The 27,643-nt window shown below is 42.0% G+C and overlaps 1 protein-coding gene across 11 annotated transcripts; it reads right to left on the bottom strand.

Annotated features, from left to right (window-relative positions):
• Positions 1 to 245: 245 nt before the first annotated feature.
• Positions 246 to 27,643, bottom strand: add1 (adducin 1 (alpha)). 11 transcript variants are annotated; one of them, XM_071465448.1, is made up of 17 exons: positions 27,486 to 27,633; positions 17,835 to 18,040; positions 17,087 to 17,249; positions 16,495 to 16,646; positions 16,097 to 16,177; positions 15,759 to 15,908; positions 15,516 to 15,659; positions 14,972 to 15,070; positions 14,377 to 14,550; positions 13,826 to 14,083; positions 10,375 to 10,470; positions 10,130 to 10,222; positions 7,317 to 7,473; positions 6,519 to 6,878; positions 5,517 to 5,606; positions 4,521 to 4,558; positions 2,023 to 2,680 (listed from the first exon to the last, which is right to left on the bottom strand). In XM_071465448.1, the coding sequence occupies exons 2-16, from the start codon at positions 18,024 to 18,026 to the stop codon at positions 4,524 to 4,526; spliced, it is 2,244 nt and encodes a 747-aa protein (XP_071321549.1). In that variant the 5' UTR covers positions 18,027 to 18,040; positions 27,486 to 27,633; the 3' UTR covers positions 2,023 to 2,680; positions 4,521 to 4,523. The 11 variants fall into 11 exon arrangements, with proteins under 11 accessions (XP_071321544.1, XP_071321543.1, XP_071321550.1 ...); XM_071465447.1 differs by having other exon boundaries at positions 2,539 to 2,680; positions 4,525 to 4,558; XM_071465444.1 differs by having other exon boundaries at positions 2,539 to 2,680; positions 4,525 to 4,558; positions 13,733 to 14,083; positions 27,486 to 27,626.

Raw genomic sequence — 27,643 nt, 5'->3', positions numbered from 1 at the left:
TCTTGCAACATGTACATTGTCAATTCGACCTTTTTTTTTAAAAAAAAAAAAACAAAATAGCTTTAGTTTGGCAAACTAGATTTCTCCCGAGGCTAACTTTGCTGTAGTTTAACTTTATCCACTGTAAAGTAATTGGTGCTTTCAAAACAGCTTCCTCAATACTGTATACTTATTTATACATCTATATAGTACATTCATTTATTTTCACTGAGCTTCTACATAAATGAATACAACCACAATACTAGTTTTCAAGGTAGTGTTTTTTTATTCATGGTTGTAAAAGAGGCAGAACCATGAGAAAAGAGAGGTGGAAGTATTAAGTCTGTAAATGGTATAATGATGAGACACATTTAAATTGGAAGTAGTTCAGACAGAATACAAATCAACATAGCTGTGGGATTAAAAAAAAAAAGATATAAATGTATGGTTGACTCAAATAAATCCATGAATACAAGGACTTTAGTATTATCATCAGCACACTAAAGCTAAAACAAAATAAAAATCAAATAAAAGGGGTAGTTACAGTCATTTAAAGGACAGTACACGCTCTAAGCACTCTACACATGCAGTCCTTCAGGAGTTAGACATTCTCAGCTTATATGTAGCTCTGTAGGTAAACCACCTGCAGTGAACAAAGGCCAAGGTTTTTAAGCATCTCAGATTAGGTGAAGCTTCCCGTCAGTGTTGCCTTTTGGTTCACCATGAGTTAGACAAGACTGATGATGAACCCCTCACTAAAACAGGATGAATAAACACAAGTTAGGAAGCAATGCATGGAGATGGCCTTGGTATTAATGCCCTGCAACCTCAAGCACAGCTCAACTGCGATGATTACACATCAATGACAAAACAAAAATTGAATTGCTTCTCCAGTGTACATTGTGTTTTGTTTTTTTTTTGTGTTTTTTTACTGCAACTGGAAACACACAGGTATTCAGCGGCAAAGCGTGTTTGATCAAAGTGGAGTTTTTACACAGGAAAGTCCAGGTTGAGGGTTCCGAAATATGACTGATCATGCAGCTCCGCAGCAGTGACGTTATCATTCACATGTTCCGTAACAACTGTATCTACTTCTATGACAGACTGTGACTACCTAACAAGCAACGTGTGGTATGAATTCCCAGACAGTGGTTTATAAAAGAGGAGGTTCACAGTGCTCTCTCACAGCAAGTCATCATGGCTCAATCTACTTTGTGAGAAAAAGCGAAACAAGTTTTTAAAAAAAGAAAGAAAAAAAAAAGACATAATTGAGGATGAATTACTGAAATATGTAATCTCACACAACACATATCTGCCTGTCCTGTCTTTCACAGAAACAGAGAGAAATCAAGGGGCAAACGCCAAGAACCAAACAAATAACCCCAATAAATGAAAAACATAAACTGAGAAAACTTGTTGTTTTTTTTTTTTTTACACATTCCTTCATACTAAAGACTTTCAGCCCGTAGCAAATACATTATCAACCCCAGGGAATAATCAGCAAGTGCAATCCTTGCTTGCACTACCAGGGATGACTCACACTTTGCTGTGAGCCACGCTCGACATCACTATGCTCAAACAAATTGCAGGTTTGCAGCTCTGCAGACGGGTGTTTTTAATGAATCTGGCTTGTGAAAGATCAAATCAAACTTTCAAAAAAATCAACAAACTACTGATGTGATGAAGCTTGAATGTGAATGATTTAATCAAAATAATGGATAATGGACACACTGATATGGACTCTGTATGACTGCATTTTTCATAGGTAAATAATCCACTGAAAATATCCCAACTGTAGTTCTCTGGCCTCCTAACACATAATTACATGGGTGCACAGCTTCAGAGGTAAAATTAACAATATGTAATTTGTACTTCTTACTGTCAGAATTTACCACCAGTAAAATGAGAGGGTACAAGCTTCTCTTTCTGCGTTCACTGTATTTTAAAAGACACTTTGACAATTTGATACAATCCCAATACATTCTAGTGGTTACAACAGTTTAGTAATACTCTTCTTTTTTTTTTTTTTCTTTTTTTTTTAAATGAGGGTGGTCAAACCCTAAAACCTCACATCAAGCGTGTGGGCCTGTAGTAATAGACATGCACAAAAGGCCAGATGGAGTGGACAAGACTGAATGCATCACTCACTCACTCACAACTAAAAGCCTCTAATAATTAAAAACCTTTATGCAATCATTTTTACACTGTATACAAAATTGGCACACGCTAACGAGGAAAAATAGGTTAATAAGCCAGCGACAAACGATATCAAAAACAACAAAAAGCGTAACTGTGTGTAACTGTGGCTTGCTCGAAGGGTGCAATGATAGCAGACAAATAGCAAAACTGAAAAGAGGCAGAGGGCAGCCTTGAGGACCGATCCAACATTCTCCAATCTAGGACTCTGTCTTTTTTTTGTTTTTCTTTAGAAAGGAAGGAGTGCGGAACTTCTTTTTCTTTTTGGAGGGTGATTTGCTGGGAGACTCGTCACCCTCCTGGTCGCCAGCATCCGCGGGTTCCTCCCCCTCGGCTGCGTCTGCATCTGCGGCGGCAGGGGCAGGTGCAGGGGCAGGGGCAGGGGCGGAGTCTTCGGCAGGAAGTGCTGGGGCATCGGAGGGGTCGTCGGGTGTTAAATCTGGAAGGGTCTGTCTCAGGGTGGCCGCATCGCTCTCATCCTTATAGGTTTGTTCAGGCAAGGACTCTGGTGGGGGTAGGGGAGGGGGAGATAGCGAGTCAGAGAGTTATTGATCTGGGAGGATAAACTGATGGATCTGCGCTGCTGAGCTTACACATCAGAGAGGCTGCTACAAATTAACCACTGGATTTTCTACTTAAAGCCTTCACTCCTTCAGTTTACACCTTCTATGAGACTGAGGTGCTTAAATCAGTTATAGGTGTCAGCCTCTGCCTTAAAGCACAAAACTTCCTCCATCTCCACAAGCAAGAGAACACTTCACAAAACACACTCTACTACAGTAATACACCTGACACCTAAACATGCACTTTTCCTCAGATGAAAAGCTGAACCAAGATGCACGATTTCAATTACATCGCATACACTAACTGTCTTTCCTTCTTACCTTTGACACTGGCAATAAGCAACACAAAAAAAAAAGACTTTGCTCTTATTATTAATCAGGATCACTTGTTTCTCTCTGGCCAAAGCTGGGGCACAACACTTTTATTTTACCTTCATTTAAACAGGGAAATCTTAATGAGTGTAGTTCCCTTTCTCATTTGCACCCTGTGTACAAACAAACAACAGTGAAAGTCTGCAACACAAAAAAATAATATTGCATTGCTTTCAGAGTTTTTAACGACAAAACCACACAAGTGAGTTTACATAACAAGTCCGGGGAGGGGATGAAGGTAAATGCATTAAAAACTGGTGCAGCTCTCGAGAAGCAATTAAGATTAATTACCACCATTGCTTTTGTATATTTGATTAGAGCCAGACAGCGGACATCAGTTTCAAGTTTTGCTGTTTTTATTTTATTTTTTTAGTACCAGCATTGATTTAGTTGGGTTTTTCTAGTAACAGTCCACTGATAGTTATTAAGTTAACTGTCTCATCCTCAGGGGCCCACACATCACACAAACCACTGCCACAGGCTCACACTGTGCAGTCAGACGCAAAACAACTATAGCTCTGTTCGTTTGTAATGTCACTCACATGCTACAGAGACTAGTGTGAGAAGAAAAAAAAAGAAAAAAAAAAAAACACAACTCTTTGTCAAGACCTGAGAAAATGCTACACATCAGTCTTCATTTTACATCTCTCATGTCTGTCAGAACAGAGATGAGGCCAAACAACATAGATGGATAAAATGGAGACTAAACACCAACACAGCCAAGCTCTGGGCTTCAACCGTCTGTGAAGCTAAACCGACAGTGAGTCTCAGCAAAGCCAAATCAAAAGCGCCACTCATGTTAAGCACTGATGTACCTGGTAAATGACTCGTCTGCAAGACAAACAACATTCAACACATTTTAAAAACATTACCTGATTTTTTTTTCCATGAGACAAAAATATACAAAGCCATAGAACATTGATAGAATGTGCTTATGTGCAAAAGAGGTTGGTTAGTTTTGGTAGTGAAACATTGGCAGGAAGAAAAGAGAAGTTATCTAGCGCAGAAGGTTTGGTAGGTTGTGAGGTTTACTTCAGGAACATCCTCCACTTTTGTTTAGACCTGGTTTTTAGACCTGGTTTCGTTTGGCTCAAATAAGACAGTGTAACGTCTTCTTGTAATATCTTGCCATGGTCGTTTTTTTGTTTTTTTTAACTGAACTGCAGCAAATGGAGGAGATGAAGCTCTGAAATAACCCCCATCAACACAGAGACAGATTCAGAAGAGTTCAGAGAACCGAGTTAAGACCGACTGAGCAGTCTCACACCCCGGCAGACGGGTTAGTTAGGACCACAGAACAGCTCTGCTACTGAAGCCATGCAGAAGAAAGAAAAAGGGCAAAAATCAAACAGGGTGGTGGAGGGGTGACGGGTAATTGGGAGGGTGGTGAGGAGGTGGAACAGTACGTACTTACTATGGCAACAGGTACTCTTTTGTATTTCCATCTCCTGATTGTAATCGCAGCCACAAAGAAGAAAAAGCACAAGTAGAAACAAATGTCTATGCAGATCAAACCACAGGCACTGAGTTAAAATTAAAAAAGGAAACAAAAATGTGGAAGAGAAAAAAAAAAAAAAAAAAAAAAACCACCAGAAGAATTTTTTTTTTTTAAAGAATGGTTGGGAACCATTCTTAGCAGACCCCAAAAGATGGAGAATGGAAGTGAAGGGGTAGAGGAGATACTGTACATAGAGAGACATGTTATATCACACCACTTCAGTATTAGATTACACCTGCGATCAAAACTACCCATCCCCTCCCTCCCTCCTTCATGCTGACAGGAACTTCACTGTTTACAGACTGTACCTCATATAGGAAAAGCCAATTATCGTTTAAATGAATGTTACTAAAAGTATAAGATATACTTTTATTTTTAGGGCCAGTCCTGGTATCATCATGGATGATACTGCTGACATAGGTGTAATCCAATGGTAATAAAGACCAAGAGGGAGAAAATAAAAGTAAAAGAACAAAAATAGACTGAACAGTCTGCACTGGGGTCCATCAATGTGGCTAAATAGACTTATTTTGTCAAATATCTTTTCGATGCGTCACTTGCTATCAAACTATTTCCTGACATTAATCCTTGAGACTGTAGTTTTGTTTAGATTATCAGCCCCTGTGATTCTCAATCCATCTCTTATAGGATAAACCTGATTAAAGACTAAAAACCTCTTGGCCTGTTATTACTGAAAAACACAGCACAGGATCTGTAGTAGTATTATTAAAGACCACAACAACAACAGACCCCAAGACAGACAGGCAGATGTTTAGGCAGGAGCTTCGGCATTCCCTCTGCAGACCCTAGAAAGACTCAAACCACCCAGCCAGAGGACTGGAGAAACCCATGCTGAACCAGACGGTACTGGGCCGAGTTGATAAATCAAGCGTGTCAGGCCGACCTACCTTCCTCTGCTCTGACTGGGGTGCTGGGTGGCGTGGAGGTGGGTTTCTGGTCTTTGGACTCCTCTTCAGGCTCTACTAGTTGCTCCAAGTCTGAAAGGAAATCAGCACGAATGAATGATATGAAACAATAAGAGTCTGTAAGGATTATGAAATCAACTGATTCAACATAATTTGAATCTTTTTTTGGCTAAAAGTGATGATTCTTATTCTTATTATTATTATTAAATTTGTCACATTCTATCTCATGGAAACTTTGTGCAAATTTGCAACACAAAGAAAAAGGAGGAGAGCACACAGAACCAAACCAGGGAGGAAGCTTTAATCAGGAGAACACTGCAAACCCTTTCAAAGAAATCCCAGTGAAATCAACCTCCCAGAGAGCCAAATAAACCACAACTACCATTAGTTTGAATGGAAATCAGTCAGAGGCACAAAGAGGGAGTGTGGGCGCCAACAGAGATGTTTTCACAACAGGTTAGCAGGAAGAGAAGGACGACACCATTATCCACTTCCACACATGGGATGCTCTGATTGGATGACTGAGCTCAGACACAGCTTAGCACAAAACTTCACTGCAAAAGCATTTTTTTTTTTTTTTGACTTGAGGAGTGAGCATCCTGAAAGAGAGGGGATGGGTTTCAATCTCAAAATGAGCTCCTCCTCACATCCTCTCTCCTCAGCTCCTCGTCCAATCAAACTGCAGAAAGGTATCTGATCTGCCACAGCTCTGATGCCTTTGGACAAGACATCAGAGAGAGGGGATGGGGCGGGAATAACAAAGCAAAGGCTTCAGAGATTGAACTGTGGGTAAGGAGGGTGCTTGCAAAAAAAAAAAAAAATGGCAGCAGACTCCAAACCCCCAGAAAAAGGAAAGGACACAGCAGGCGGGGATCCCCAGACTCCCAGTGCAGCAGTATGTAGTGAGGCGGACCAGGGCTGAGCAGGGGAGGAGGGAAGCGGAAGGCCAGAGTTTAGGCTTGACCCCCGCTTCATCTGGTGTACCTGGAGCCTGATCTGCCTTAGCCGCCTCTACCCCTGACGACTCCTTGCTGAGGGCTCGCAGCACAGCGCAGTGGAACTCCTTATGGGGGGAATCTGGAGCTGAAAAAACCTCGTCCGCAGTGGAAAAAACGTCATCAGCCAGCGTACCGGCAGAGTCAGTGCCGCCCTGAGCTGGGCCGAGGGAAGAGGAGGCCGGGGTAGCAGGTGTGACAGCTGTGGGCGGGGCTTTCTCTAAGCTGGGCGAGTCACTCACAGACTGTAGAGGTGAGGAGACAGAGGCTCGACCTCTCTGGAGAGTTTCAGGCTCAGGACAGGAAACGCTGGAGGCTGATCCCTCACTACTAGCGCCTCTTCCCTGCACTGTGAATCCATGTGCGTGTGTGTGTGTGTGTATGGAGAGATAACATCACAGTTTGGCCAATTTCAAGTGAATTATGATTTTTGCTTTATACTGCAGCAAGGCAAATGTGTGTCTTTTTCCTTTATTACAACATTGTTTAAAAAAAAAAAAAACGTAAAAAAAAATGTAACTCTCTATGTACCTTCATAAACCTACACTAGGAATTATATCGTCATCAAAACAGAGGAAGGTATAACCACAACTCATGACCAAAGAAAAAAGGTCTCATCTGTCACTTTGACAGGAAATGTTGGCTGTCAATTTACATTTCTGAAACTTATTTAAAAAAAAAAAAAAAAGAAAAATGCCATTACAGAGACATAGTGGAGGTGTGGAAAGTTTTTTTGTTCACATTCTGATGATTTTCTTTCAATTTCTGCTCCTCTCATCAACTTTACCTTCAGGCCCTTTCTGTTTCTGCTCCACCTCCCTGCGGTATTCCTCCAGCTCCTGGTCGGTGAGTTTGGTGAAGGGGTTGGGACCCTGCTTGCTGACGATGACCTTGGGCTGGTACTCCTTCTCGATGATGGCCTTGGACGCGGTCACAAGCTCCCCCTTCAGGACACACAGAGCAAAGGCGGAGAAAGATGAGACGTCGATGCGAGGCAGATTTCAGTTACTCTAGGTTGCACATGGAAGGATTTGATACAGTGAGAACTAGCTGCAGTGTTAAATGTTTGCAGAAAATCTCACATACTTTAAAGACCTGAACAAGATACAACTACTACGCGACATGAGCGGAAGTACCGGCCATAGGTGAATGAATGTATCTTCAGAGCCAAGAGGCAAATTCCAGAAGCAGGTTACTTCTTATTATGTTAGAACATAGAAGATTTTTCCTTCTATACAATGACTCAGCTACTTTACATAAAAGCCGAGCACCGACAGATTTAAAGCCAACTGTACATTACCAGGCGTACACGAAATAATGAAGGTGAAGAAAAAAAAAGAAAGCATGACTACAGTTAACTAATAAACAGCAATAGTTGCGCTCTAAAACATTAGCTTTAACTTCATTTATATTTTTGATGTACATTTTTTTTTTATTTTATTTATTTTTTTTATTGTGTGCAACACATATGCAGTAAACACCACCATCACTGGATCTAACACCTGCCCTCTTTACTGCCCACCTCAACTTGCAACAATACATTTTGAAAAGGTGCAAATCTCCAAATACAGGATCCAGTCTGGCACAAAGAGACATTAATTTAACACTATCCAAAGTCCTCAGACTCTAGAGTGCATAAACATGTAGAAAAGACAAGGTCACATGACCATACGCACATAATGAGAGAGAAAAATCGCCTGATTCTAGCTCTATTCACTTTTGTTCACTTCATCTGTACAGGCCCAGATATCAATGTCTGCAGGCTCAGAGGAATGACTGGAGGATGGTGTGAAGTACAGGTGAATAGTATTTGTGACTGGAGCAGTAAGTACCTTTCTAATTGATTTAGCAGGACTATAGGACCCCTCGGACACATCGAGGCCATCAATAGTGTCTGTACAGTCAGACAGAGGGGCGTCCTGCAATAGTAAACCCAGTGAGGCGGGGAGGGGAACAACCCAGCTCTTTAAACACCAGCACATTCAAATTAGCAGTCTGTCAGGCAGGCGTGAATGTGTGCAGACTTCACACACACACACAAACACAAAGGTGGAAAGATATCTCAGCGAAATGTCACTCAATGAGAAATACTGTTACTCAGGTGTTACTCAAGCAGAGGTGTGTTGAAAACCAACCAAGTGGAAGTGTTGCGTAAATAGCTACTTAGAGTAACAGATATTTATCAACCCCTTCTTAACCATTTCACTTAAATATCTCCAAAATGTGAAGTCTGGGGAGCTTCATTGTAAGGGGTCGCCTTTTAGAAACGGGGCTCAAAGGGAGTGAATCCCCCTGGTTGTGCAGTTACAGCACAACTGCAGACAACTCTGTGAATCTGCCTTTTCAAAAGCAGCTGCATTCTTTGTTAAAAATCTTAGTTATTTACTAGTTAGTTACTTTCCACCTCTGTACTCTCTCTCTCTCTCTCACACACACACACACACACACACACACACACACACACACACACACACACACACACATACATATACTAAAACATTGGAAATGCATGCAAAGAGAGAGACATGGTTTCTGGACAGAGAAAAGTACAGCAGTGATGGAACAAATAGCCAGAAGCATGCAAGACAAACTATCAACACAAGGGGGGGCTGTACAGGTTACTGTTCTCACAATCAGATTCTTAATAAAACAACAGCTCATCAAGGCCTCCTTTGGTCTTAATACTGACATGCTGGTGCAGTTTTACATAACCCTAAAACTAGACTAATACTCTTTCAAAATAATCAACAGCTCTGTTTTGATTTGCCCCTGTTCTGCTTCTCATGGTGTTTAAAACTTTACAAGTCCACCTAGCAGCTGTGGAAAAAGTGAGCTCCTCAAAGAAGGAAGGGAAAACCATGCAAACTGAATTCAAAAGGCACATTTTAAGCAATTCCCCCATGTTTTGCATTTGTACCTCTCACAAAGAGCATAAAGACTGCATGCACAGAAAAAAAAAAACTGATTTTTTTTTTCTTGACTGTAATGGGGGTTTTGTTGAACATTTCAAAATACCAAAATAACCAACTGGTCTGCAAATGCTGAGACAGGTAGCAGCCTCAACTCTGGACAGAACAAATAAAAAACCACAAAGAAATGAAGGAAAAAAAACCAAAGGAAAAAAAACGTATGACGATGGAGACAACCTGAGCTGGCAGGTCTGGGGAGCAGAGTGAGGTTACCTCTCCTACATACTACTCACCTGCCAGATTGACAATCTCTGTGGTTAAAGAATAATGTCACAGTTACAAAGTCATGGAGGACATGTGTTTGCTCTCCGTTATTGGTGGTGAAGTTAATCCTTCAGAAACTGATTAACAGAGTCTATTTCTTTTAAATTGTGTCCGATTTCTTTTATTACAGCTCAGTGTCGAGGACAACTTCACACACAATATTCACACACTGCAGCGTTTCGGTTTAAGGGGTGACTCCAGACCTGGACAGAATAATTATGTTTGTTTTGTTTATTTAATTTAGCTCAATAGAGGAGACCAAACAACACAACGTCTAATGTATTTCCTCAGGATGAGACACATATTCATCTCCAGGTCAGGGTAGCTGTAGCAGCGAGGTTTTGATGTGCTGAGTTCACAGACTGACCTGGGTAAAGGTGCGTTCCACCACGGTGCTGGCACACAGAACCTGAGACTGGGGCCCTGCCGTCTTTATGTCCTGCAGGTTCTGCTCTCGGATCTAAAAACAACAACACACAATAAGCACAGAAGATCGTCTTTGTTTCACAACAGTACAGGCAGTAAAAGGATTAAAACATTTACCGAGCTACAGACACAGAGAAATCACCACAAATCCAACTACAGCCAGCTTTAAAAAGAAAGGTGCGATACCTTATTCCTCATTTCCAGGACTTCCTTTGGGTTGGTGTTCAACGGGATGAACTGATTGGCTACGGCAGCCTGGCGTAGGCCGTCTTCCTTTGTCCACTGTAAATACCACATAATGTGTTAAAAAAAAAAAAACACACACAAAAAAAAAAACAAAAGAACAACTTAAACCAGATAAACTGATTGACATTAAAAACCCAAGCACAAAAATAGAATCAGACAAAATACTATGCAGGCTTCACAATACAAGAGTCATGCTCAACTGAAATGGACAAAGTTGGATGAATGAAAAAAAGGTTTGAATGTAAAAAGTGAACCAATGATGATGAGGCACATTTAGGAAAATAAGTTTCATTTATATATTTCAGGCCACTTCATGGGGGGTGCGGGGGTTGGGTGGATGTTCTACACCATTAACTACAGTACATTATCTCTCTGACGCTTACTCATCAACCCGTGATATTAGATTATTTTCCTCAGTAATGTGGGATGATATAATGTTACTGAGTCTGTGCAGGTTTGATTTGTGCACAAACACTGAATGGAGCAGATCCTAAATGACCTAAATGGTGAGCATTAGGACTGTCATGGTACATTAGACTGCACGTGTGTGTGTGTGCGTGTGTGTGTGTGTCACTGCAAACTCAGAGCTCAAATGTCATAAAAATGAAGATATTAATCAAAAAGACTCCGGGCACGATGCTATTTTAGAGATGATTTTTGGAAAAAAAAAGAAGAAAAAAAACTTTCAATCAATTTTAGAATTTAGCGTTAATGCTACTCATTTCAGACAAAATCGCTAATGGCTGAATTCTGTAATTGGGTTTCTTTTGCTGGAAGTGAGAAGTGAAGTCACAGTTGAAAGTCAAATAAGAGAAACAGATGTTTTTAAATTGCGCTCCTACGTGTTGTTTGTTAGTATATTTCTTGTGTGAAGGACCTGCACTGTGTTTTAAGAAAATACTGGATATGGGAGGGAGTTGAGGTTTGTCATTTTATAAGCAGCGGAGAAGTAAAGCTTGTTTGACTGAGAGGAAACACTGGGCCTCATGAACCCACCACATGTAAGAGAACATGTGGCATTCACTTGCTCTATTGTTGTGTACAGGGAGTCCGACCCTCCCCAAAATGGTGAAAACACTAATTTGACCTGAAATCGTAACGTCTTAATCTGTATGAATTTGGTTCGCACTCTCTGCAAACATTTTTGTGAATGGAAATTGCCGACAAACTGAGCAGAACCTGCAGCTTTACGAGGCAATTTCAGGGGAAACCCTCACAGGACAAAGCCGGAAAGTTTCAGGATCAGAATAAAGAAAGGACCCGTTGGGTTTGAAACATCCTTCAGATGGTTACCGGCCCCTCTGGGAGACGACCAGCGCTGGTGACGCTCTGTCACAAACTGATGAAAAGACCTCGTGCACAGCAACATCATCATTGATGTGGTATTAGAATCAAAAGCAAACAGGGGGAGCACACTGAAGATCAACTGAAAACATCACAGAATGAGAGAAAAGGTGAAAGAGGAAGGGAGGAGGGGGGAGTGAGGGGTGGGTGGTGTGGTGGTGACAGGCGAGGGAGGGGTGGCTGGGTGACTGAGACGATGAGGCTGGCTTACGAAGCGAGAGTGGCAGTGAGGGGTGAGCTGGCATCACCAAAGTCATTTCCCAGGCTGATACACAACAACAAGGACGACAGAGATAAGAGAGAAACACACCCGAGGACACTCGTCCACGCTGGGACAAAAAAATAAAAAATAAATAAAAATAACAACGCTACAATATAAGACAAGAGTGTATCCGTCCTGCAGAGGATGAAACCTTTTATTGTCTTGTTAAATATGAAGAAAAACCCCATCTAGTTTTCATAAACCTGGTAATGCTCAGCATGATTGAGGGAAAAAAAACAAAAGTCTGCACCCATTTCTTGCACCAGACTGAATGAGCAGCGCGTGAATACACAAATCAAATCACATCTTCAGCTTCCATGCAAAATGTTTTACTTCATCTTCATAAACTAAGCATGTATTTTGCAGTGGTAAGCGTAAGCTCATGACTTCATTCCTGCGTTTACTCTAAGCTCGGCTGGTTAGCTGCCAAACCAGGGGCTAGATGAGGAAGGGTTTCTGGATGGAAGCAGCTGGGTTGGGTTGGTTGAGTATGAGATGAACATGTAAACACGATATATACTCACTGAGTTAGAGTCTCACAACACAACATTTCCTACTTTCCCAACAGGAGATAATTGATTCAAAAGTCAGGTTTAATTTCATGGCTTTTGTGTTTTTTTTTTCTTCAAACAAAATCCACTCATGCAGGCCTTCAGGTATTCAAAAAAAAAAAAAAAAAAAAAAAAGTCAAACTGAAAACCAGAAATTAGAGACGACAAAAGTAAAAGCGGAAACGGAAACATACAACTGAGAGCAGTTGCAGGTGTTTGAGAAAAATCAACATTAAAAAAGCAGGCTGCATAGCTCTTACGCCGAGGAAGTTCTTGCTTTGTAGTATGACCTTATCTTTTTATTATTATTATTATTATTATTATCATCATCAAAGGTCTATAATGTATCTGGCATTACTCTGTTAGTGAAATATTATCAGCTAGAGACATGCCACCTCCCTCCTTTGTGCGAGCAATGTAAACTAAATACACTTTGTGAGCAGCCCAGAAAGAAACTCACATTTAAAAGGGGCTTTCATTGATATTCCCTCAAATCTCACTGAACTTACTTTTTCTTGATCCGTTACCCCGACTCGCTTTGAGCAACAAAGTTAGCCAACTTCAAGATGCAGAGACAACACTAAAGAGCGTGTTTTACAGGGTGAGCTGCAATGCGGTTGGCAGCAATATCACACCGTCTTTTCCACATTCACCTGCCCACCCTGGAGGACTCATGCCACACCCCTGCTGCTCGCTCCTCCGGGAAAAACATCAACACCAACAATGCATTTCACTACTACACATGCAGTGGGGCATGCTGTGGGCAGCTGGCCCGGCATCGTGAAGCATGAGGAGACCAGGAGGGAAAAAAAGAGCAAAGAGGGTCGACAAATAATCACAGCTATGCTGCAAAGTGATTAACAGAGCAGAGGTAACTGCATTAGAAAGGTGGGTTAATAGGACATCTGAAATTACAGTGTGAGTGTAAAAGGAGTGAAAAGCAGGATTTCCCTCACCCACTTTTTTTTAAGCCTGTCAGCAGTTAAAGAGGCTCAAGAAGTGATGATCAGAAAACAAAGGTTTCAACTTTGTACTTTTACTCCTCACTGACCCCAGCACCTCAGGATGCCGACCACCTACCCGTTTCCACCAACAAGGTAGCTGTAAAATCTATACTATGAACAATAAGGTAGGCACAGACCAAGCAGTTGGTTATACAGCTTGGCACGCAGACACCGGACGAGAGAGACTGCAGCAAGGGTTTGACGTGATCATGTGTTATGTTCGTCCACACCTTAGGCTTCGACTTGGGGCTGCTGCCGTCGGGCCCGTCCTCGTAGGGCTCGTCGGGCCGGCCGCCGGCATTGAGCCAGCGGGTCTTGTCGCGCTGGCCGCGCTGGAAGCTGTGTTTCAGCGGGGAGCGAGCACCTGAGTCGCTGTCCTCCCCGTATGAGTAACCACCGTGGGCAGAGGAAGCGATCTCCGCATCACTGTACTTTTTACCTTTGTCTCGCAATGCCGGGCAGCGGTAAGGATAGCCCGTCCTGTAGCCCTGGGACACAGGAAGAAACGAGACAGCAACAGAGGTTTAGAAAATGCCTGATTCACTAACTATATAACGATATCACTTTAAAGCATGCACTAAAAAAAAAAATCTGTGTTTTGAATTAAAGTTTCAACTACGTAAAAAAGGAACGCATAGAGTGAGCTAGAGAAGCAGGTCTTGTCTTTAGTAGTAGTGCTGTGAGATTTATCTATGTGCTTATTGTATGATTTCAGCATTTCAGATTTCATTTTATTAGAGGTTAAATTATACTCTCACTCTCCCCTTTTCATGGTACGTACCAAGTTGTCGAGCATTCTCATAAGAGCCTCAAACTCCTGCTCCCCGATTTGCCACTTGGGGTGTGTAGAGGACCCGTCGCCGGCTGGCTCAGGGACTCTTGGACGCAACTTGTATTTCCCCGGGTCCAGCATCACCAGATTATCTGGCCCTCCAGCGCTGGCCAGTGTTCGCACCTGGAAAATATGAAGCGGGTGTATACAGACAGAGAAACCACAGACAGATCCACAGTACAGGAGGAAAAAAATATACATGGACATGAGGACATATGAAGACATACAAAGATAACGCACACAAACACAGAAAGTGAACATATATAAGAATGCAGAGAGACAGGAGACAAAGACAATTGTTATGAAAAAGGCACACAAACATATGGCGCATAATATCACAACACCAAATGAAAATACATGGTTGTGTTTGTCATACTATAATGCAAAGTAGCAACTTGATAATCAGTTTTTTTTTTTAATTGATATAAGTTAATTCACGACCATCGAGTCACAGATCAGAGGGAATGTTCCCTGTTACACAGGAAGTTATATAATAAATAATCAGCAACAACAGCATTTTGTCAATAGGAATTGTGCGTCCTACCTGGATCTCACAGGCAGTGACCAAGTTGTGGATGTAATAGAAAGCTTCCTCCACTGTTTCACCAACAGACACCAAGCCATGGTTCCTCAGGATGAGCACCTGGGACAGAGGAAGAATTAGAACATGGCAGAACAACCACACACAAAACACTACTGTTGGTCTAATTAACCAACTAGAATCACTGCCTCACCACTAGTTTCAGGTTACATCCCTGTTTATCCAGAGTCATAAAATATTAAACATTTGTGGAAAACTATGCTGCATGAATTCTTGAGTAATGGCTAAAAACTTATTTTGTGCAGTCACCATGACCGTGACCTTTGACCACCAAAATCGAATCAGTTCGTCCCTGAGTCCAAGTGAACGTTTGTGCCAAATGTTACTGAGATATCACGGTCATGAGAACGGGACGGACAAACGGACACATCAAAAACACAATCCTGGGTGTCAAATTTTAAAAATAATTTTCTGATTATCAGCTGTAGAAGCAATATTTCTCTCTTTCATTGTTGCATACACATTGGTACACACACACTGCTGTTACCTTGCTGTTAGGCCCTAGGTTCCTCTGTATGATAGTGCTCTCTTCCTCATCCACCAGGATTCCATGGTAGTCGTGGTAGGTCACCTCGCCCAGAGACAGCGCCTCAGGTGAGATGGGCAACAGCCCGCATTTCATGGCTGACACCTGCAACCAAACACACCAGGGACACAGAACATCAGACTGTGATTTGCCTATGTCTGCATCTGTAGTGCATACAATTACTGCGTATACACAGTCCCTTACCGCAGCACCCGCGGGTGTGTGTACGTGTATGATACACTTGACATCGGGCCGTGCAGCGTAGATGGCAGAGTGGAGCGTGAAGCCGGCCTGGTTGACTCCGAGGTTGGTGCTGCCCCGGTCCACTATCTCACCTTGAAGGTTTATCTTCACCTGGAGGGCGGGGGGGGCAGACAACGGAGTGTTGGTTAAAGCAATAGGTTTCAGGTTTTTAGGATTAGCTGAATCTCGAGCAGACAGCACTGATCTAAAGAGAAATGGTTTCATTCTGTGATAGGAAAGTGGGAGGAGAACATAAGAGAAAACATGCAGTTCCATAAGGAACCAGCAGAGATTCTCACCAGGCTGGAGGCAGTGACTTCACTGTACAGGAGCCCAAAAGGGACAATAAGGAAATGCTCCTTGTCTGAATTCACCCTAACCTACAAGACAAGAAGACAGTCACGTTAGATTAAACTGTTACACAGAAACTGGCTGCAAAGTGAGCTTAACTAATCCATCAGGAACACATGAAATGAAATGGATATTTATTTAGACATGCACTGGTTTAACAACTTCTTATAATTTAATACTTAATTTGTTCAACGATGCCCTTAAGGTTTATTTCCCTTACGAAACACACAGCATACCCGTACAATATATTGTAAACTACAGTTATAAATTTGATGGATATCCTGAAATTGGTCTATTGAATTGCAACATCAGCTGACGTGGTCTGTTGTCTTATAAAGACTCTTACCGTGAGGTGGTTGTAGATGAGCTCGGACCAGCCAAACAAGTCAGCAAGCCGGTACAAGGCAGCCAGCTTGCAGCGGAGTAGCTTCTCGCCCTTGTCGTAGGAGATGGAGTCTGAGCCGCGCAGATCATTGACGGGAGTCACCATGCCCAAGCCTGAGAGCAGGAGAGGGAACAGACAGAAAGTGTTCAAAAATAATATAAAAAATTTATTATTATTATCATCATCATCATCATCATCATCATCATCACTGTTATTATTATTATTTTATAAAATAATGTATATAAATAATGTATAAAGATAATAATTATGCTGAAAAGAAAGAGACACTATAAGAGCAAAACTTGATAAAACACAGTGCTCTGTACAGAAGAAAATAATATATAAATAAATATATAATATATATAATAAATAACCATTTCTGATTCTTTGGCAACAGGAAACAAAAATCCCACTTACAGATATTAACAATTAGCTTGAGTCTGCCTACGTAAATACGACTGGACTCCAGACATTATCCCTGGCATACGCTGCATTACTCATAGCAGGGCTGAGGTCAAAAAGTCACACACAATCAGTTCTCCTCTCCGCTTACTCATGTTGAGCGCTGCCATGCCTCCTTGTGGCGCAGCGGGATACATGGAAGGCATGCTGGTGGTCATGAAGTCTGCGATCTGCTGCAGGGCCAACAGGCTCGTGGGCGTCTTCCCCTTCTTCAGCTGATCCTGGATCATTGTCTCCAGCTCCTCGCAGAACGCCTGCCAGTCATCGATGCAGAAACAAAAATATGTTAAGGGAAAAACAAAAAAAAAAAAACAAAACCAAAAAAAAAAAAAAAACACAAAGAGGCACAATGACTCCAAAAACAACAGGAACAGAAAGGGACACAAACCGAACAGGCTTGTTTAAGGTATATTTCAGCCAATTCATTGTTATTATTATCATTACTACCACCCTCTTCTGTGTTCTAGATATTTTAAGTTGCCAGTGTTTCTGTTTTTTTTACTTTGGTATGAAAACTCGTTTGCAAAACCTTGCACCATTCACGGCCTGTTTTTCTAACATACAATAGGCCTTTAAACAGTGCAGCTCTCTGTCCTGGGCATTCAGCTGGTCACAGACACGCTGCTGATGGAGAATAAACTGGATCCATCATGTGATGTTGAGAGGGCTGCAGCCTCTACACTAAAAAGAAGCCTATTCACATTTCAAAAATGCTTGTTATGGCAGTGTGCATTTATCAGCTGTGACTATTGTATTTGTCTGTTAATGTGGGGGAAAGTACGGCAGACGTTTTGTGCGTTAACGCCATAATGACAGAAAGAGTGAACTGTTCCACTGACCGGGCTCTGTAGTATCATGGAGACCCGCTTCCTCTGCTCCATCATGTTGAAGTCCTGCCGCAGGTCGGGCGCCATGTTCCTCTCCCTCTGGTACTCCGGACTGCTCTCATCCACCCGGTCGAAGTACCGCTCCTTGTGGGGGGCTGTGGGAGGGGGGGCCGTCACTACTCCGGCACCTGACTCGCCGTTCATCCTTGGTTGGCCTCCTGCAGAGGGAGAAGAAGGATTTACCTTTGACCACTTATTAACAATGAGAAATATAAAGCTAACAAACATCACTTCCCCAAACACACACGTCTGTTTCTAAATGTCTCCCTGCAGCTGCGTGATTTTTCTGATGATCGCACAAACACATTTTCCTGTTAAAAGTACAGCAGGCCTCTCTGTGGCCCAGAACGGCTCTCTGACCGTTCTGAGAGAGAGAGAGAGAGAGAAGTAATGATGCCACATATTTTAAGTGTATTTCAAGTTCAAAATGTAATTTATCGTGAAAAAATATATATATATACACACACATTTCCCATCAACAGAGTTGAAGTTGAAAGTGCCTGAGTCAGTTTTTAAAAATAAAACATGACACCTCATGCTCTACAAAAGCATGACTTGACGTGTCAGTGTAAAAATGTGTTCACAATTAGTAGTACACAGCTGATACAAAAAGTTTAACACAATGGTATCATTTATTACATAAGTTCAGTATCAGAATTGGTATTGGTAAGGGGAAAAAAATGTATCAGAACGTCTCTTGTGCAGAGAAAGTCCACAAAACTCATTAATCCATATGAAAAAGGAGACACAGAAATTTTTCCCTGCCAAACATTGTTATTATTATCATCAGTCATTAGCCCAGAAAGCCAATCACACACACCACACTCCCTCCTACTTCCTGTCGTGGTCATGTGACTGCTCTCCCCAGCCCAGAGAGGTTTTAATTGATCTCCACAATGTGTTTCCTGGAATCACAACATCACTCGACTGTCAAGCTGAGCAAAGGAAAAGAAAATAAAAGACTGGAAATACAGACATAGGTCTGTTTACCATTCAGCCTGAAAACATTTCAACTAAGAGGTGAAAACTATTACTAACATTTTTCACCTCTTCCCTGGATCTTCTGGCATTTTACAGACTAAACGATTAATTGGATAATCAGAAAAAATAATTGGTGAATAAATCAATACTGTAGCCCTTGCTCGTACATTACCACAGGTTACATTAAACTGTTGCCCAAACAGAGCTAAGTGACAACAACAGGGAGAGATTTAGAGGCACAGAGAGAAAAGAGAGACAGATTTCCAATAGATCCATGCCCATCCAGCTGGCTGGGTGTATGTGAGGATAAATGGCCTCTACCTGTCTGTCCCAGCACAGACGACTCAAGCTCTGACTCTGAAGGACACAGACAGCATAGGGAAATGTGTGTGTGCAAGCATGCCTGGGTAATGGAGGGGTGCTCTGGCAGAACCTGATGCAGCCCATTAGTCCGCATCAATACAAATGTTCAGCCAAAAGTGCCATGACAACTGCAGACCAAACCCAAAGCATCCAGTATCACACTGAGAGCTGACAGACCCGCTCTCTATGTCTGCCCACTTTTATACGTGTTCTAAGATTTTTCCACAATATCAAACCCAACGTTTTCACAAACCTCAGGTCGCCCGCTCCAATCAAGGTTTCTGTGTCTTCATGCTGTTTTTGCTAATTCTGGCCCGACAGCGTCTTTGTCTACGTTCACCTCGTAAACACAGTAAATGAAGGGAGATGAAATTATCGCAGTCAACAACATTGTGGAGAGCATTAACTACATCAACCAATGTCCAAAGGCTGACTGGTTAAACTGTGGATTTGACAGAGACCCAAGATAAAACCTGAAACTGGCCTGTGTCTATGGAAAAAAACTAGGAACACAAGGGGAAAAAAAAACACTACATCAATAAAACAAAATGTGTTGTTCCATCTGCAATTTGATAGCAATTACCTTTGAATCAATATGATAAATTAATTTACACTTAAATACATATAAATGTGTGATTTAAAAGCAGCTAAATACCAAACTACAGTCAAAGCCTGATATGGAAGTGTGTGGTCGGTGGGTGTGAATGGTTTAGTTGCCATAGTTTTATTATAGTAACTGCAAAATTTAATGTTTTCTTTTAACTTATCAATTTGTAAAACATATTTAAAAAAAACAATTATTTATATAAGTATGAAAATGAAAACCTTCCACCTTTCATGTGTGAAGAAACTCTAAACTATGTCCAAAGAGGTAGCTGGGGTTGGACCTACACCTTTGTAACATCCAACCTAAAAAAAAACCTTCGGTGTCAGAATATGAAAAAGGCAGGCAGCATACTCTCTGCAATCATTCAGGGAGGAAAACTCGGCCGTTCTCTCTCACTGGTGTGAGCAGGACATCAGTTATTGACAGAATAATAAGGACATGAGCAATTAGCTCTGGTGCCAAACACACTCATTAGGGAACAGGAGAGAGTTGCACTCCCTGGCCTGTTCTTCATACAACTGTACCTCCAAAATGTAAACGCAGCAAAAACAGTGAGATGCACATGAAAATCCTCCTCATATATGTCCTTAAAGTTCACACTGAACGGACGTCTCATTCATGGTTCTGATGATAACAAACAGGGTTAGCAGGTGCTAACTCAGTTCTTCCCCCCGACTGACCCGTTGTCAGCCTGGCTGACAGGAAGAAGGTCTTAATGCCTCTACACTCAGTCAGATCTTGTTCCCTTTGGTTTGACTTGTTTACGCTGCGTTTGCTGCCCGTCGGTGTTTACTGAGAGCAGCAACGAGGCAAAAACAAACATGTCTGCTGACAACAGGACGACTGCAAACAAGTGACAAAAGCACCCTGAGGGATTAAACATTCACACTGTTCTTCCCACTGACCCTTTTCATTTAAAGAGAACACACTTGTACAGTCATCCATCTATGTGTCCACTTTTGTGTAATGATTACTATCCAATGTTAAACCAAAGATACGTCAGCTGTTTCATTATTGTGCTTTTTATGAACTGTTAACACTTATTTTAAGCACCAGGCAGCTGGACAGCAATGTCTTAAGTTGTTTAGGGCTGCAACTAACAATTATTTTCATCATCAATTAATACGCCAGTTATTTTCCTGATTAATTGACCAGTTGATTGGTTTGGTTGTCTTGTCTATAAAAGGTCCCAAAATAATGAAAAATGCCCATGATGGTTTCTCACAGGCCAAGGTAACATCAGCAAATGTCTTGTTTCGTCCGTCCAACAGTCCAAACCCAAAGATGTACAACCAAATATTTAAAAAAAAGACTTGAAACCAATAATCAAAATAGTTGCAGATGAATTTTCTGGCCATGTAGTCATCGATTAACTGACTCATCATGTCAGCCCTGAAGCTGTTGTCTTACATGACATTTTTTGGAGATGTCCACTATGGCTGCTACCGTTAACAAATGCAATACAAAGGGTTTGACCTGCTGACGTTTCACCAAGAGCTGAGGAAATGATTTTAGCCTAAAATCAGAATTAAGGCCCGATATTAATGCTAATCTTGCTTGCTCACAATGACCCATCTCCGTGCACTAAAGCACTGCAGGAACAGTGTAACAGGATCCGTTCCATTGTCCCTAGAGGCTGCCATTAGTCCAGACAAGAGTCCAACACTGCGGTGCTCACTACCACAAAATCTGCCAACACCTGCAAATACACGGTGAATGAACTTTAAGTGTTAGAGTATCTCTAAAACTGCATGAAGATAAAAGAGGAGCAGCTTTCAAAATCTCTTCTGTGTTTTTGCTGTGTCAGTGCCATCACCTTGATGAACAAAGGATAAAGATAACACAGGCTGCACTGCGCGTCCACAAAAACTACTGATGGAGTTAAATCAGATCATTTCAAGTGTCACGAGAAAGAGTATTTGTTTGAGTAAACTCATTTCCTGCTGCACTCTGCCTCGTAATAAATGTTAACTGAATCCCTCCAGCTGTGGGATACTACGCACCCTTAACATCTCTAGGGCATCTTTTTCTGCTGCATATAAACTATGCTAAAACAAACTATCAGACCCCAGAGTTGTTTATTCTTTTTGGACAATGTAACAACAACAACGGCAGTAGATGCAGGAAACTCTCTCTCTCCCTCCATCTACGCAGAATGTTGTCATCTCATATCCACAGGCGCCCCCGCCTCACCAGCACCCCCGTCTCTCGTCTCTTCCCTCAGAAAAGTATGTGCACGGGCTCGGCTAGCCTCCACTCCTCTTAAAGAGTGCAGTCGCTATGGAAACCAAACACATTACCATGGCAACATGGGACGGCCTTTCAAAGATTAGCGTTACGTAAGAACAGCTGTAGGCCAGCATCTCACTGCAAGCCAGTCACAAGGCGCACATCCTCAAACTAAAGTGTAACTCATTTTACATTAGACTCAAAATACCTCAGACACTTTAGGTCAGAACTACTCATGACTTTCAATATGTACTGAATAAAAAAATGGCAATGGAGATGGTAAAGTTGCAAATCAATACTATACTTCTATGGACCACAGAACTAATTAATAAATAGTGTGAGTTCCCAGGTTAACCAAACTATGATGTTTAGAAATGCATCTTCTGTCATCAAGATGCAAACTGAAAGCTGAACTGCAGAGACATGTCACTGTGCATCAGAGGGGTCTGTCATTTTGCATCAGTGAGTTAGTGTCATAACATGTTAGGGTGAATCATGACAACCAGAGAGTGCTCAGCTCTTCCACTTGAACCCTCAGTAGGAGGGACAGAATAAACTGAACATGAAAAATGCAGCGATTGTACAAATGGAACATCTTGTGAAGGCCTGTCTCTCTAAAGGCAGATTCACCCTTTCCTCCATAGCCTCACCCATTGGATAACCTCTACTGGAAAGTATTGCATCTCCAGTGAGGGGAGAACCATGGGTGTTGTCTGAAGCTGCAACTTATGAACCACCCTGCAAAAGTCGGTTCTGACCAGACCTCAGGGCCCTGCAGGTTTGGAGGAAAGGTTCAGCTTCTCTAAGTTCTGCCTGCCTTCAATAAACAGCAGTAACAGCAAAAAAAAAATCACCTCGTTTGAGCGTCAGCCTTTCGGATGCTGCTATGGAGTGTCTGCTATGAAGACCTAATGACACACTGAGGATTGCCTGTGTACAGAGGGCCACTGATTTGCAGAACATGTGACCGCTTGTTCACGTTAAAAGCTGCTATTTCTGCTGTTTTCACTCTGGATGTGGGAAACCCTTGGACTGCGCGCAACATTTTCTTCGTCTCCAAGCAACAGGAACATGTTGTGATGATGAATCAAGGATTACATTCATACAGTAAAGTATAAGCCACCTGCTTAAGTGTGAGACATCCGAGGGGACATTTTAATTTATCATAAGAATCAAGTGCTTTTACACTTCATGCTTCGAAGGCATCAGAAGGAAATGGCAGCCAAACACTAGAATCTGTTACACCATCGTCCAGAGGACACTAAACAGAATGCGCTCATTGCACTGCCTGTTTGTGGCCAACAACAGCCAGTTAAAATATCTTTGTTTAGATCCAACGGTTGAATTCACAGGAAACTATTGGCTTTGGTGGAAAAGCCAGGAGCAGCCTTGTGATGATGCTTCCACCAAGGAGAGCATCCCGTGTCTCACTTTCAGTAAGCTGACCGTGCAACTCCTGCATCATACACTTCTATTACTCTTTAGTCATGTTCAGTCGCACAACTATCTGCACCATCATCAAAATCCAGACATCCCAGATAGCCAAACTTACAAATAGCTCCTTTAATGCCATACTGTACAGAATGTGTAATAGTGTAGGGAAATATTCTGACTCATACTAACATTCATACTAGAAAGCAGGGGTGGGAGACATGGATTAAATCACTATATATCTAATACTGTAGCAAGATACCAATATATATACAGCACCAGTCAGACTGGTGCTGTATATATTGTGATACCATAAACTTTCTGGAAAATCATTTCAGAAACTGATTGTGGATGTATAACATTGCATGCCAACGTTTGCCTAGTGACACTAAACACAGCTGGCACTGACAGATATTTCATCCTAAACCTAAACACTGGACAAAATAAGAGTCTCACCATCTGCAATCCAAAAGTAGTTGTTATATTTCAATTTGGACAAAGTAATGGACCCTCTGATTAACCGTCACTGCCATCCGTGAATTTAATACCTGACAAATTAAGGTTAACCTTAACTGAAGTGCCTACCAGGAAGATGCACATCTGAAAGGGAAAATGAACAGGATAGTGCAGCGGTAAACAAGGGGTAGAATTTCCTCTAGATGAATGACTCAAACTGATGTGTTGAACTTGCTACGACACCATTTATACAGATGTTTCCATTCTCCACGGAGGCAGCTATGAGGCAATGACTGGAAGAGGAAAAGGCAGCGATACTATAAAAAGAGGAGCATCAGACTCTCTGCTCTCCCACAGCGCGTTTCTCGCTTTAAACTGCTGAGCATATATTGTACATATTTCAATTTTATCATAATTCTCTTTTGAGAGACGGAAGCTTTCACACACAAAAAAACATCTTTTCTACATGACTAAGCTCTATGAAAAAAAGATCCATTTAGGTCCATCCAAAAATGTGCCAATCAAGCAATTGCCAGTGAAAAGATCATTGTGTGTGGAAAAAAAAAATAAGATGGCCTCACAGTTTTGCTGGTCTTTCTGTAACAGTCTCAGTGTGTGTGTGTGTGTGTGTGTGTGTACAGTTGCAGTTCTCAGACATTCAAGGGAAGCACTTAGACAGGGCTCTTTATGTCTCTGAGCTGGATGCCTATCATTACTGGGGATGAGGAATCCATGAGCAACTGCTCTTTAGTGTGTGAGTGTGTGTGTGTGTGTGTGTGCATGTTTTACAGACCCTAACCACTATGACTGGTAGAAATGCTTTAGGTGTCATTTTCGCACTGCCCCATGTATGGTCCTGTATACCAGACAGTCATCTGCGTTGTTATTTACAACATGAGGCATCAGCACCATGAACACTATGAAACAACACCATGAAATACAGCGTTTAACAAAATGACCAGGCAACAATAGATGTGCGTGTTCCTGACATTGTTGTTCAAAACACATTACTGTTCACATGTACACACATCCTCAATTTGAGAGTCGTGGATAAGACAATCCACCAAGCAGCCACCATGGAAGGGTTGCAGCTAATGATTATTTTCATCATTGACTGGTCTGACAATTATTTCTCAGTTTATCAATCAATCATTGGGTCTGTAGGTGCAACAAATAGTTGATTAAATTAGTTGATTGACAGAAAATGAATCTTCAGCTATTTTCTAGTTTTGAGAAGCTAGTTATGCAGGACTGTAGTTCAGCTAGCAGGACGCCCCTTTATCATCCACTCACTCACTGCATTACATCTAGTCTTTCTGTTTTCCAGTATGTAATCATGTAGCTTCCAGGTACATGTGATTAGTCAGCTGATGTTAACCTTGTGAGAACACAACATCAGTGGGATCCAGTGGCACACTGCAAAGAGCAACTAAAATGAAAGTTTAAAGAAAGTAAGGTGACCTTTTCCAGGTTGATTTCCAACCCAAAATGTAATTTATGACCTGAAGACTGATCACAGCCGACAGATACGCCACCCTTTGACCACAGACAAAGCCAACAAAATTATTTTTTTTTATGTAAAATGAGTAAACTTCACGGATGGTGAGACTATCAGTATGGGAAGGTTATTATCTGTCGCTGCCTGCCAGGGCCAGGCGAGACGCGGTGTTGTGTTAGCATGCGAGTACAGTACAGGCCCAGGGTTTATCTGGCTGTCCCGCGTCATATGGGACAGAGTGGGGGAAGATTGCTCTCTGAAACAACACACCCTTCCCTGTACAGTTTCCCTAGTCTCACACTCTGGCCTGTATTATCATGTGTGCATCTGTGTAGCATTGGCTGGCTAAATATTTGACCCAAACATAGCCACATAGTGACCTGTGTAGTGTTAATGCAAGTTCAAGAATGACTGTTTTTACATCTTTAATTTAAAAAAAAAAAAAAAAGAAGCCCTGCTAAGTGAGCACATATGGAAAGGAAGGAAGGAAAGAGTGAAATAGAGAGAAAGGGCCCGAAATGAGGAACACATTTTCAGCTGCACTGCAGTCAAGGGTGTGGGCGCGGGGAGTGGGAGTAAAACAAACACAGGGCTCGGTATCTAGAGTTAGTGCACATGCATGTGTGTAGTAGTATAGTGCGTGTCGAGGGTGGCAACACGGAGCCAGACTGACAGAGCTAAGCTGCCTCCTCCTTTGGGAGTTTCACTCATTCTAACAGAATTACCAAATCCAGGGAGTTACCATCCCTTAACAGACACACACACAAACACAATTTATCTTGACAGTTTGGCTTCGCTAATCCTCATACTGTGTAAGGGGGAAGGGACTTCACAGTGCACTTTAGGAAGAAGCCAGACACAGCAACAGCATGGTGTTTATCTCCTTCAGTTTGGGCCTAAAAACAAACAGCTAACTGTCAGTCAACAACACAAGAAGGAGCATTAAAACACGAAAAGCCTCCAGGTTAATATCAGCTCTGCATCCTCCCTCCAAAGTTGTTATTAAAGATACAAACTGAAATTGAAAGTTTTATCTGATCAACAGCCCAAACCCTGAGAATAAATCAGTTTACCATTATATAAAATGGGGAGAAAAGAAGGAATTTGTCACATTTGAGAAACTTGAAGCAGCAAATGTTTGAATTTTTTGCTCACTGAATGACAACAATATTTAATGATAAATCTAGTGTAGAGTGTATTATGCATTATCACTGTATATTATATATTTAGAGTGTGGTCCAAGTTTTATCTCAAGTTTTTTTTTTTTTTTGGTTTGTTATCTATATATTGTTTTAAATATTTTATTTATGGTTGATGTGATTTGGCTGCTGTAACTGTTCAGCTCCCCACTGGGATAAACAAAGTAGCTTCCTCTACCTGATGCAGTGTGGCATGGGGGTTTGTTTCTTTCTTTCTTTCTTATGCTGATTTGCAAATTCTGCTTACAGTTTAAAAATGAATGTGCAGAGTCAACATCGTGCAGGAACATGGTCCCGTCTGACCTAGGACAGGAAACTGCTCCATCACCACACAAATGAAAGCCCCCTGCTTCAACACACGCCCAGACCAGAGACAGCACCCGGTGCAGAAACACTGGATGAGGAAATGCATCGACCTGAGCCGCACAAGAGTCCGCAGTTAGGCGGCCACAGTACCTGTGCGCAAGTGAAATGCAAAATAATGCAACCGCGGGCCTCACTCGGGCAGCAGGCTAACGACACTTGGAGCCAAACACACCGGGCACAAAGTGTTTTTGTTCTACACGGGAAACCGTCTGTGAGGAGGTGAATCCTTTAAACCGCGCTTAAACACATAAAATAGTGGTTTTGCAGGCGGAAACGTGCTCGGCCGCCTCTCTGCAGACTCTCCGGATCAAAGGCAACAGAGTAGCAAAACAGTGGGAGAGCTCGCCACTCCGAAACACAAGGAGAAACACTATGGCACCAACATAAAACACACACACACACACATGGGCCGTGTTGCATCGGACAAACACTGCCGCTGAAATGCGGACACAACCGACTATTTCGGAGCTTACCCTCTCTTTGAAGAAGCGATGAAATATAAGCAACGCTCGGTGAAAGCTGCGCGGCGGTTCTCACTAGCTTTATCCCCTACCCCGGTGATCTCAGAGTGGGTTTATCTCCTGCGCTTGTCGGCCCTGCGTGGTGGCTCCGCCCATCCACCATCATCCCC

Source organism: Trachinotus anak, unplaced genomic scaffold, assembly GCF_046630095.1.
Source record: "Trachinotus anak isolate AG129_WGS33_773 ecotype Australia unplaced genomic scaffold, CSIRO_AGI_Tana_v1 ptg000028l, whole genome shotgun sequence".
Lineage (NCBI taxonomy): Eukaryota > Metazoa > Chordata > Actinopteri > Carangiformes > Carangidae > Trachinotus > Trachinotus anak.
The sequence above is the reverse complement of the archived record's forward strand: the minus strand, read 5'-3'. Positions and strand labels throughout refer to the sequence as shown.

Excerpts from the sequence above, each read along its gene's own strand:
- add1 (XM_071465442.1), bottom strand. The coding sequence starts at position 18,026 with ATGAACGGCGAGTCAGGTGCCGGAGTAGTGACGGCCCCCCCTCCCACA. Across the intron at positions 16,178-16,494 it reads TCATCTACAACCACCTCACG|GTTAGGGTGAATTCAGACAA; the intron begins GTAAGAGTCTTT and ends CTTGTCTTGTAG. Across the intron at positions 6,879-7,316 it reads GAAACAGAAAGGGCCTGAAG|TGCAGGGAAGAGGCGCTAGT; the intron begins GTAAAGTTGATG and ends ATGGATTCACAG.